Source organism: Cryptotermes secundus, unplaced genomic scaffold (genome assembly GCF_002891405.2).
Source record: "Cryptotermes secundus unplaced genomic scaffold, Csec_1.0 scaffold614, whole genome shotgun sequence".
NCBI lineage: Eukaryota > Metazoa > Arthropoda > Insecta > Blattodea > Kalotermitidae > Cryptotermes > Cryptotermes secundus.
In genome coordinates, this window is record NW_019728501.1 from 2,251,323 (window position 1) to 2,263,734 (window position 12,412).

The following is a 12,412-nucleotide window of genomic DNA, read 5'->3' on the forward strand; positions in this document are numbered from 1 at the left end:
GGTTTCAGTTTTTGTTAATAAGTACATACTAATTTAAGGGTTCTTTAACATTTAGGTAGTCAAATCGCTGGAGTTCAGAGGACAAGCCTAAAAGGAAACCGTTTGTAACAGTGTTTTGTTCTACCTCATCAAATACTTGAAATACTATACTAAAATTGCGTCTTGACTCCAATCTGTGAAACTTTCATAGGATTTATATTATATTCATTACTTTGTAATCTTAATGACTGTTATACTGTGTAAGAATCATCTTAAAACCCCGCCCCCTCCCCCCCACAGCTTATGGCAAATAACAGTTAACCTGATGATAAATGTACAAATAGTCTAATGATGTCCAATGGGCCAGAACATGTTGCGATAGTAAATAATGCTACTCGCCCACTCATGAAGCTGAGCCCTCCTTGAGAAGCCACCAACTATGCAGCTACTCAAGAACTTCCTTGCATTTTATGGAATCTGAAGGTTAATTACCACGAGCCCTCCACTGGTCCCCTTCCTGAGCCAGATCAATCCAGTCCATACCATTCCATCCTGTCTCTCTAAGATCCATTTTAATATTGTCTACCCACCTACATCATGGTCTTCTTAGTTGTCTCTTTTCTTCTGGCTCTCCCACCAATATCCTATATGCATTCCTCTTCTTCCTCATTCATGCTGCATGCCCTGACCATCTCATCCTCCTTGACTTGATCATCCTAATTATATTTGGTGAAAAGTACAAGTTATGAGGCTCCTCATGATGTAGTTTTCTCCAACCTGCTGTCACTTCATCTCTCTTCAATCCAAATATTCTTCTCAGCACCCTGTTTTCAAATACCCTCAGTCTATGTACCTTCCTTAATGTCAGAGACCAAGTTTCACACCCGTATAGAACCACAGGCAAAATTATAGTTTTGTATATTCTAATTTCTATGTTCTTAGACAGCAGATGAGAAGACAAAAGGTTTTGGACTGAATGGTAGCAAGCATGACCTGAATTCAGTCTCCTCTCAGTTTCCTCCTGAATTAGGTTTTGATTTGTTATAGTTGTTCCCAAATATCTGAACTGTACCACATTTTCAAAGCATCAGTTACCTATCTTTATGTCATGATTTTGCCCTACATTTTGGTGACAAGACAGCAACATATACTTAGTTTTATCTGTGTTTACTTCCAGACCAACCTCCTTACTAGTGTCAATTAAAGTTTCTGTGGTTTTCTTTATGGTATCTATATTATCACCCAGCAGATTCACATCATCAGCATAGACAGCATCTGTGTCCCATTTAATTTCAGCCCCACATGTTTTTCTGGACCTTGCTAATGACATATTCTAAAGCAAAGTTGGAAAGCAGTGGCAATAAAGCATTTCCTTGTTTTAGACCATTCTGGATAGGAAAATTATCACATAAATATTTACCTAAATGGACTTTACTGTGTGTTTTGTTTAAATGTATTTTAATCAGCCTAACTAGTTTCATGAGTACCCCAAACTCTATGAGAATATTGTACAATAAAATAACGCTAGAGTTAATTACATTATGTATAATGGTTATATTGATGCAATAATTAAGGAAACACAACATGATGTTTGATACAGTATTTCACTAAATTGTTTTTCTTTTTTATCTGTTCAGAGACACTTCCTCCACTGCATCATTTAGCTAGAATCGAATGGGAGGCTAACTGTAGAACATGAATTGCAAAATAAGAAAAAGCATTTGCTTGGAGGATCTGAGGAGAACCATGGGAAATGTCTGTTGGAGTAACTGTTCTTCAGGCCTAGTGTTGAGCCCTGTATTCCCAAACACGAAACAAAATTGTTAACCAAATAATGACATTTGGTGAGAACAGTGAAGAGTGTGCCCCTCTTGTAGATTTCTTTGAGATAAGTGATCAATAAACTAATGATGTCTGCTGCCTTTCATGGCAAAGTATTTGTCAAAATATTAGATCTGTAACACAATGAATTTTGTAACCCATGTATAGCAAGTATGTGCTTTAGGTATATAGTATATATGACACAGAAGCAGTATTATCTTTCTAGTTGTCATGACTGAGGTAATTTTACAGTTCTCGCCATTCTCATAAGAGTCTTTTTCATATGTCCAGCAGACAGTCTTACAATTATATGCATGTTTGTAGTATAGCATTTGTTAATTAAGTTGTACTCATTTTTTTTATTGTCAGTCTGGTGGGACTAAGTCCCTTGTACTGTGGCCACTTCTGCCCTATTGTATCAGCCCCAGATGATAGGTGAGGGTGATTGTGGAGCAATTGGTGGAATGAAGATTGGCAGGGGAAACTGAAGTACTCGGAGAAAACCTGCCCCAGCACCACTTTGTCCACCACAAATACCACTTGACCAGACCCGGGATCGAACCCAGGCCACCGCGGTGGGTAGCCAAAGTTGTACTCATACTATATTTCTAAAAAAAAAAAATTTCTGTGAAAGGCACAGGTAGAATTTGCATTTTATCTGTTTTGTTATTGATCAGTATTTGAAAGAGTTCACAGTTTTCAGTTCAAATTAAACCTATTGAAATTAATTTATACAAAAATCTGCAACAAAGAAAAACAATCTTTTGTACCAAGGTACAGACATGATGCAGGAACCAAAATTTATCTCTATAAAGACTTTATTTTTCTAGTTTGCAAAATGTGTAAAATGGAAAGTAAAATATCAGAATACTTTTAAGATACAAGTCATATGATCTTTCATAAAATTGGCATTATCTGAGTAGTGGCACCATGCTCAGAAGTATCTTCCCTTGAAAAAATTCACTTTATGCTCACTCAAAGTGGTTGATTTTATCAACTAAGTAGATCAAATTGACAGAAATGATTTATGTTAGTGCATGAGATTCATAATTTTAATATTTAAATTTATATGTGCAATGCAGTGTAACAAATGCACAAATCTCATTACATAGTGAGATTGTCATACTACTACTACTACTACTACTACTGCTGCTGCTGCTGCTTACCACAAACAGTTGCCTTGTGTCATCCAAAGACTGACCATCATCAGAGGAAATGCTTTCAACCTGCTGGAAAGAAAGAGACTTTTGATATTGAGTTAATAAGGCAGTATCTTCTATAGTCTTGAATATATGTGAATCAGATTGTCTGAATTCCTAAACTTACTGCAATAAATAGAGTAGAAGCTGTCCCAGAATGTGACCTACATATATAATATAAACTCTTGGCATACCCGATTTATTGATCCAAATTCCAGGGAACTTTATTAAAGGAATCCATGAGACCTCTGAACTTCAGAGCTATAGGTTGGCAAAATGGTTTACTTAAAACTGTTATAAACTGAAATATAGTTGTAAGATTTGAGGCTTTCACGGCGGTGACTATGAAGAAAGCAGTCTTCTGGGATTTGGCACCGTGTATATGTGGTGTTAACCGACGTTTCGGAGGAATGTACATACATACATACATACATATACATTTGCGTTTCAGATTATTCACAAATGTGCACAGGCACAGAATATAAAACATGTCAACAAGCCAACAAGACATTGGAAACTTGTACATTCACAAACAAAATCACTAGCATATATAATCCATACTTGTCAAAAAAACACATAAAATTGTTAAAAGGAAATACAGATTGCAGCAAATACACATACAATAGTTAAAAAGCAATACAAATTGCAACAAGTACACATACAATAGTTAAAAAGCAATACAAATTGCAGCAAGAATATATAAGCACAGCCAAGGACATAGAGTTAAATGAAGTGTACACTGTCAGACACCTGTATCGCAGTCTGCTTTTACCGGTTCTCACAGTCTCTTTGCTTGCAGATTCTTATATTTTTTTTTTCTACCCTGAAGATGGAGGCGATACGTTCCTCCGAAACGTCGGTTAACACCACATATACACGGTGCCAAATCCCAGAAGACTGCTTTCTGAAATATAGTTGTCATAAATATTCAGTTATTATACTGAAATATATTTTCAGTCTGTCAGCAAATTGACATGACAGTGGTGACATCACGTTTGAGACATGAATCTCTGTTCTTTGAAACATGTGGTGTTACAGAAGTAAAATAACAGCTGCGAAGTCATATTATCCTACTTTTCATCAGATGCTTAAATCTATACAGAGAGGCTGTCAGGAGTTATTTTTATAACTCTACAATTCAGTGATATACTTCTGCAGATAATTTCCTCTAGTATAGAGTCCTGCATCAGATATAATATCAGAGTTTATCACAGCCAAATCTGTAATTCTTAAAGAATATAGGAAATATCATACATGTTTATGACCTATCTTCAAACCAAAATTTACATGCTTAGCTTCAGTGGTGCTAAGTGGGTCCCTTGTTGCCACGGCATGGTGCTTCCTCAGGTTGAAGATGGAGGCAACAGCCGACAATGGGTGGTCCTCCAGCTTGGAGGTTACAAAATGTCACGAAGGGCCTTGGATGGATTCTTTTGGTTAAATGATGTATGCTAAAGAAAATGGACTTGAGATTTGGTACATGGATTGTAAGAAGTCTGTATAGGCCAGGTTTGTTTATGACAGTTGTGAAAGAAATATCAAAATGTGAGTCAGATTTAGTGGGAGAACAGGAAGTCAGATGGGACATGTGGCACCGAACTGGCTGAATGTTATTAGTATTGTTGGTAGGAAACTAACCTGATTTAAAGTACACATTGTGCACTTAACAGATACATTTGGCAGAAGGAATTATAAATGAAATAATTAAGACTGGATGAATTCTTCCCTTATAATAATAAAACATTAATTTCACATGCAACAATTCACTGTTAGGTTGTGATACTAAAATCGGCTCAAATTCAAATTTATATAGCCCTGCTAAATGAATAAACAGTATTTTAATATTTACTATTATTATGTACTGATCACAAATTGGATGTATGTAAGTTGTGTAATGTATGTTTGTAACAGGGCACTACATTAAAAGAACAAAACAGATCTGAAGTTAATGCAGTCTAGATTTTCTTAATACAGATTATGTTCTGAAGGTCATAGCAGATTGCTGAATATAAAGTTCAGAAATGTATAAGTTTGTCCTGTAAATTCCCGAACTTTTTAAATAGCGCGCCAGCAAGCGCTAGTAACAATGCATATCATGCAGCGACATAGTGGAAAAATTGGGAAGTAGCTTAGCCAAAAGCGCAACGCAATATTTTGCTTAGTCATAATCGTTACAGTGCTACGGGTGCCCGGAGATTTTGATTGTGTTTAAAATGAGCAATTTTCAAGAGCAACGAATTTGTGTGAAATTGTGTGTTAAATTGGAGAAATCCTTTACGGCGACGTTTGAAATGTTAAAAACAGCATTTGGGAATAAGGCTTTAGGCCGGACCCAAACGTACGAGTGGTGGAAACTTCAGAGATGGCCGAGTTTCAAGTGGTGATGATCCTCGTTCAGGCCGACCGTCAATATCCAGAACTATTGAAATTGTTGCCAAATAAGGAAAGTGATTCGTTCTAACCGTTCGCGAGATAGCTGACGAAGTAAGCATTTTGAAAATTGTCATGAAATTCTTACGCAAAATTTAGGCATGAATAACACTGCAGCCAAATTTGCGCCTCAATTTTTGACTGACGGGCAAAAACAAATTCGAATTGATGTGAATCAAGAGCTTTTGAATCGCCCTAACGAAGATGAAAACTTTTAAAAACATTATTACCGGAGACGAGATATGGGTTTATGGATACGATGTTGAAACAAAAGCTCAGTCTTCACAATGGGTGTCAAAAGGGTCACCACGACCGAAAAAAGTTCGATAAAAGTTCAAAGTCGTGGTGACAGTTTCTTCTTTCTTTTTCGATTCTGAGGAAGTTGTTCACCATAAATTTCTTCCACAAGGTAAGACAGTGACCAAGGAATACTGCCTTGAAGTAATGGAACGTCACGTGAGGCTATCACAAAAAAAAAAAAGGCCTGATGTATGGAAGACAAGCCGATGGATGCTCCATGTTGACATTGCACCCGGCCACACATCGCTATTAATCCGTCAGTTTTGGCGAAACACAAGACAACAGTCGTTCCACAACCTCCTTACTCGCCTGATCTATCACCAGCGGACTTTTTTCAATCCCGAAGTTAGAAATGTCATTGAAAGGCCGACGTTTTGAGTCGAACGACTCGATAAAGGAAAATTCGCTAGCGGACCTGCGCAATATCCCGAATGAAGCGTCCCAGAAATGTTTCGAAGTATAGAATAAACGTTGGGAGTGATGTATTCAAAGTGGAGAGGACAACTTTGAAGGCGACAAGGCCGAAAAGCTTCCAAGGCAGGCGGAAATTTTTTTATTTAAAAAGTTCGGGAATTTGCCAGACAAACCTCGTACCCATGAAAACTCTTTTATGTAATTATGTAAGGCTTACAGAGAAAGTATACTGTATGTAAAATGTGTTTTATTTTTCTTCACAACTTTTATCCAAAAGATTATTACGTGTATACCCATTGTTAGGCAACAGCTCTGTAAACACATTCCCGCGAAGCGTACGAGTGCGACAGTAGGACGTCCATTGCTATGTAACGGACCGGTAAGCATGCATTCTTGACGATAGAGGATGGTGTTTTCAATGGGGTCTATGCCGAGGAGTTATAAGAGGACACAATCAGAAGATGGGATGGAGTATATAACAGTAGTCGTCTCAAGTCAAGTCAAGTTAAGTCTTTTGATTTGGCAGCTGCAGAAATGGCAAGAAAGGGATTAGGTGGTGCCAAGAATTCTTCATGTGTGATTTGAAGTTACAGGGAGACTTAGATAAATCCATTGCCAGGATACGACTAGTGAAGACAGAGAACCCTAATGCATGTGCAGAGGTGAACTGGAAGTGAGCAGAACAGCGGTGGCGCTGTACTACCTGTAATCCAGAGTTGTGTGAATGTATAAGGTGCAATAAATCCAATCCAAAGCCCGTCTTATAAGTCACCCCAACACGCGACAATATTTTTCTCTCTGATGAATATTTAGTGAGAAACTGACAAGACATTCGTTTAGGTTGTTATGTAAAATTGTCCAGTATGAATTTAATAGTAATCGATTCAGCAGTTCTCAAGTTGTTTCATGCTAGGCAACGTCTGTGTATAAACACGTTCCCGTAGCAGCGAACACACATGCAATAACAGAAGAACTGTTTGGCGCGGTGTTTTCTACTGAGACCGCGCTGAGGCCAACCCTCAATCTGTATGGAAAGGAAAGGAGATTAGTTCTTCCCAGAACTTATTGTTTTAATAAACAGACTGTTTCCCTTGAGGGTAGTTCTTTCCTTTTTCAGCCCCATTTAGTTCATGATTTTTGTTAAGGTGTTAACGTATTAACATGAGTATGAGGGGTGAGCCATAAAAGCCGGCCCTCGCACTGCGACCTTCAAACTTATTAACATGCTTTTAATTTTTTAGTTTTTTAATTCATAGTCTAGTCTTCACATTTACATTGCTCACCTCTTAATAGGTTAGTTGCTGTTGCCAAGCACTCAAGTATAGGAACTGAATTACTATTACTAGTACTACTGCTATTATTAAAATTCCTTTTTGGTTGCGTAGTTATATTAGGACCAGAACCATATATATTATACTGATGTTCTAAATTTGATTTGTTTCATTCTGGTCTGGCACACTATCAATATTACAAAACGTTAATTCCGTCCAGTATGGCTGATGATTTTTTCTTTTTAATCTTTTATCCTTTATATGTTTCGGCCCTATAGTCCATCTTCAGAAGGATATCAATACAATTAAGAACCATTATTACAATATGTTTTGTGAATATTGATATATTATACATACAATGTCATCAATCATCATAATACAATGTACAAATCTAAAGTTGTTGACAACTACAGCGGCTTGTACCAACACGTTAAAATATTTATTACACTTAACACGTGGTAGCGTAGTTGGTTGAGGCACTATGCTACAAGCCGGAAGGTCGCGGGTTCGAGTCCCGATGAGGTCATTGGATTTTTTCAATTGACCTAATCCTTCCAGCCGCACTATGGCCCTGGGGCCGACTCAGCCTCTAACAGAAATGAGTACCAGGAGTTAATTAAATAATTTTCCTGGGGAGTAAAGCGCGACCGGCGCGGAAGGCTGACAACCTTACCGCCATCTTTGAGCCGATTGTCTAGATAATGTGGGACCCTCAACGTCTCACAACCCTATGGGCCTTCATGGCCTGGTACAGGGATAGCTTTACTTTTACTTAGCATGTTTAAAAAAGTTTTCTATTAAAATTTTTAAACCAAATTGATTCGGGGCCATTCTATTTCCTCTCCCAGAAGGTAGCCTACCATCCACCGCACTGTGGTTCGTCGTTTGGAGAATAGATTTCTTTAGTGTCGTCTTGTTGATGTTCCGAGCTGTGTTGTTATACTAAATCATTGATACAGCAAAGTATGGCTCTGGATAGCAGGGTGTGACCAACGCATCGCAAAGCCTATAAAAAATGTAAAACTATCCCTGTAATAGGCCGTGGAAGCCCATAGGGCTGTGAGACGTCGAGGCTCCAACATTTTCTCCAGAAAATCGACTCACAGATGGCGGTGAGATTGTCAGGCTTACTCGCCGGCCGCCCTTTACCCCCAGGAAAATTCCCGGTACTTATTTCTGTTAGAGGTTGAGTCGACCCCTGGGCCATAGTGCGGCTGGAATGATTACTCCATCGGGAATCGAACCCGCGATCTTCCAGGTTGTAATATAGTGCCTCAATCATAAAAAAAAAATATTGGACAAATATCCATACTTCCAGCTAGTTTCGAACCCTTGATCCCAGTGTTCGAGCAGCATATGATATGCGTTTATTGTAGATTTACCCAACCACCTTCCATTCATAAGTGTCTGAGAAATGAAACGCGAGGAACGGAACATCTCCCTCATAATGCACGTTTCATAGGGCGAATATTAGTAAGAAACTAATTGCACTTATGTGTCCTAAAGTATCAGAGAATGATATCCGTCATGTTTAGATTGAGTTCATAATTAGATACAAATCCATATCATAGAATGCCGTACCTCAAGATGCGGCTGTTGACACACACAAGTGATTCAGCGAGAGATGCACTCAAACCAGCTCATGCTGGTTTCCGTCAGCTACCAGTAACTGAACTGCTTGTATCCGGTGGCTGTGAGATCGGATATACGTGAAAACAAGTACAGAATGTCCGGATGAAATGTATCCAAAATAAAATAATTATACCTCAGAGAGCATGTATTATACACATATACGGGTTACAGTGGTTACACCATTACGAAGGGGAGCTATCAAAGTTTTTTTTTTCCGAGTATATAGTTTTCTCAATACATTTAAATGTGGGCTCACTTGGTGGCACGACATACTCGTATATCCAGACGATATTCGACCTCGTTCCACGTTGCTTGAAGCATTTTGGTGTTACCTTAGCCACAGCTTCACTTATTCGGGCTCGAGGGATCGGCTTGGTTTTGGTTATGTAAGGTTAGGTTGCCAAAACAAATTTGGGCAGTAGATTGCTGTCCACCATTCTGCGCATCCAGCCCCCACCCACAATTCATACAGACCTGTCAGATCGTGTCAGATAGGGTTTGGTTAGGTTAGGTTAATTTAGGTTGTCAGATTAGGTGTGCGCAGTAGGTCATTGCGCATTCATCGGCGTATCCACCTGCGCAGAGAAGTTCTCGAGACTTATTAAGATATATTAACGTAAGGAGCCGGGATAACTCAGTCGGTATGGCGGCGGGCTGGACGGCCAGGGTTCGATTCGCGGCATGGCAAGACTTTTCTCATCTCCACATCGTCCGTACCGACTCTGGAGCCTACCATTCAAATGGTATCGTGGGTAAAGCGGCCGCGGCACGCAGCTGACCCCCTCACTTCCATCTAGTGCCGAGGCCAAGATTGGCGGAACCATACCTCCACTCCCCCATATGTCTTCATGACATGGTGCTTAATTAAGCACAGGGACAGCTTTGCATTTTACCATTTGATGTTAACGTAACGTTGTAACTAAATTATAATTAATAAACTTTTTAGTTTCAATTACTTTCCATTTCTCATATTTATATATTTTATGATTATTTTGAACTTGTCTTCTAAATTTTCTCGGATATCCCAAACGTCAAATTATCGGAATACTTTGCGTACGTTAAGCAGCTTGGAGAATTTGAATTCATCATATTTCCAGAATTTTTGTTCATATAAATTGATGCCATGTCACTTTTCATAACTTCAAAAGTCTTAGTTTTCTTGAAAATGTTCAGTTTCGCAAATTTTCTTCGTCTTCATGCTAACTCTCAACATTAAAAGTATGTATGAGGATCTGAAATACTCCACATATCAATATTATATTTAAGCATCCTGTTGCACTCTATATGATAAATGATATGAACTCAGTCCTAAGTGAAACAATATATTATATGTCCTTGATCTTGCTCTCCTTTACACTACATGTTTCGCCCTTAGTTTAAAATTTAACATTTAAAAAACACATTGTTCCTTTCGCTGTTATTATCAACATCTACTTCGTTGATATCTGTCTGATTTATTGATTATTTTCGTTACACACGTTAGCACTTATAAAATCTTTAGTTCTAATTTTAAAATCCTTTAAAATTTTTCTCTAAATTTTAAAAATTTAAAATTGTCAGAGTTACTCGCCCTATGTCTATAGTGCTGCAGCGGCTAGTTCTTATTTCCAGCACTGTACAGGTGTTATTTTGTGTAGTCTCCCTGTGTGCGTGCCGCTGCTATTTTTTACTACGTGTACTACGTGACACGTAGTAAAGAATAGCATATCCCTAAGCTTCGTTACTTTTCAAATGTTCCTACTTTCGCAAATAGTCGTTCTTTCGAACACTGACATTAGTTTTCATGTTTTCGAAAATATTATGAATATATGAAACTTACTTACTTACTTACTCATGGAGCTGAGCCCTTCTGGAGGAGCCGCCAATTCTGCAGCTACTCAAGAGTTTCCCAGCATTTTATGGAACCCGAAGGTTCATTACCGTGTTCACAAGAGCCCTCCACTGGTCCCTATCCTGAGCCAGATCAATCCAATCCACACCATCCCATCCTGTCTCTATAAAATTCATTTTAATATTGTCAACCCACCTACGCCTTGGTCTTCCCAGTGGTCTCTTTCCTTCTGGCTTTCCCATCAATATCCTATACGCATTCCTCGTCTCCCCCATTCGTGCTACATGCCATGCCCACCTCATTCGCCTTGACTTGATCATTCTAATTATACTTGGAGAAGAGTACAAGTTATGAAGCTCCTCATTATGCATTTTTCTCCAACCTGCATATATAAATTTGAGAAAAATTGTAATTTTTATTAATTAATTCTTCAACAGGAACGTACGATATTCTAAAAACCTTGAGCCATCGTTGGAATTTTTTTATGGATTTCCAGAGATTCTATTTTAGATTATTTCTACAATCACTTGTATGAATAAATTTAGGGAATGTTCTGTCCAAATCACGCTGTGTATTATTAGCTATATAATTAAAATTATATACTTATTAGCTATATATTTTAATTATATTAGGTCCCATGGAATAGAATACTTTTTTCGGGTGGACGAATGCTAGACTTCTAAATTCGTCGGCCACATTACTGTTTTAATTGTGAAATTCATTTTAAGCATATATGGTAGTAAGCGAGGCTATATTCAAATATCGTCATTTAAATTGAATCCATAGTGCAATAATTCAAAGGTAAAAAGTATAATTTGTATGAGTGAATATTATGTTTAGCAGTTACAATGACGCCACTGTTACTGTCGCAAGCAATGTGTAATTATTTTACTCGCGGTAGTTCCAGACCACTCGCCAGTCGGAAATACTGAAAGGAATTACAAATGCCTCGTTGACGTTGTTTGCAAATAAAGAAAACCTCAGCAACAAAATAATGTTTGAATGTCAAACGTTTAGTCAATATTACACCATAACTTGAAAACAATTTACAATTTTATAGCAATTTTTAGAAGCAAATTGTGAAAATTTGCAAATTTTAAATCGGTTGCTCGATGAGGTTTGTCGCCTACAGAGATGTTTAAAACTTATTTTTCTGTACTGATCCTAAAATGAATTCACTATCCGTGGTCAAAATCCAAGAGTAGGACTTAAAAAAAAAAATAGTAAGACTTTCTTAATTTACCTGTTGATTCCCCTTTTGTCCTTCCAAAATGTAGCGTCCTTCGTCAACGGGCGATTTGTTTGCCATCACTAATAGTGGATCAAGTATTCAGACGTTATAAAGTCAATAACCGCAAAAGAAGAAGTATTAATAAATAAGAATGTGCGTTTGTTCTCCGATTGTCAAACAATATTGTTGAACTGCTGCTGTGAAATATCAGTCTGCTTCTGACGTCATGCGTGCGTATTGATTACAACGCCCCTTGAGACTGTTGTATTAACTATTCGATGGTGTGGACAAGTGGAGAGCTAGT

The 12,412-nt window shown here is 37.9% G+C and overlaps 1 protein-coding gene across 2 annotated transcripts in view; it reads right to left on the reverse strand.

Annotated features, from left to right (window-relative positions):
• Positions 1-12,345, reverse strand: part of LOC111865236 (putative sodium-coupled neutral amino acid transporter 11) — a 32,783-nt gene extending 20,438 nt beyond the window's left edge. The window contains exons 1-2 of one of the 2 annotated variants that reach the window (XM_023853128.2): positions 12,121-12,345; positions 2,967-3,026 (exon numbers count right to left, since the gene is read on the reverse strand). In XM_023853128.2, coding sequence (XP_023708896.1) covers positions 2,967-3,026; positions 12,121-12,186 — 126 coding nt within the window. In that variant the 5' untranslated portion in view covers positions 12,187-12,345. Of the gene's footprint in view, positions 1-2,966; positions 3,030-12,120 lie in introns of both variants that reach the window. The other variant, XM_023853127.2, reaches the window with a different exon arrangement.
• Between the last annotated feature and the right edge of the window lie 67 nt (positions 12,346-12,412).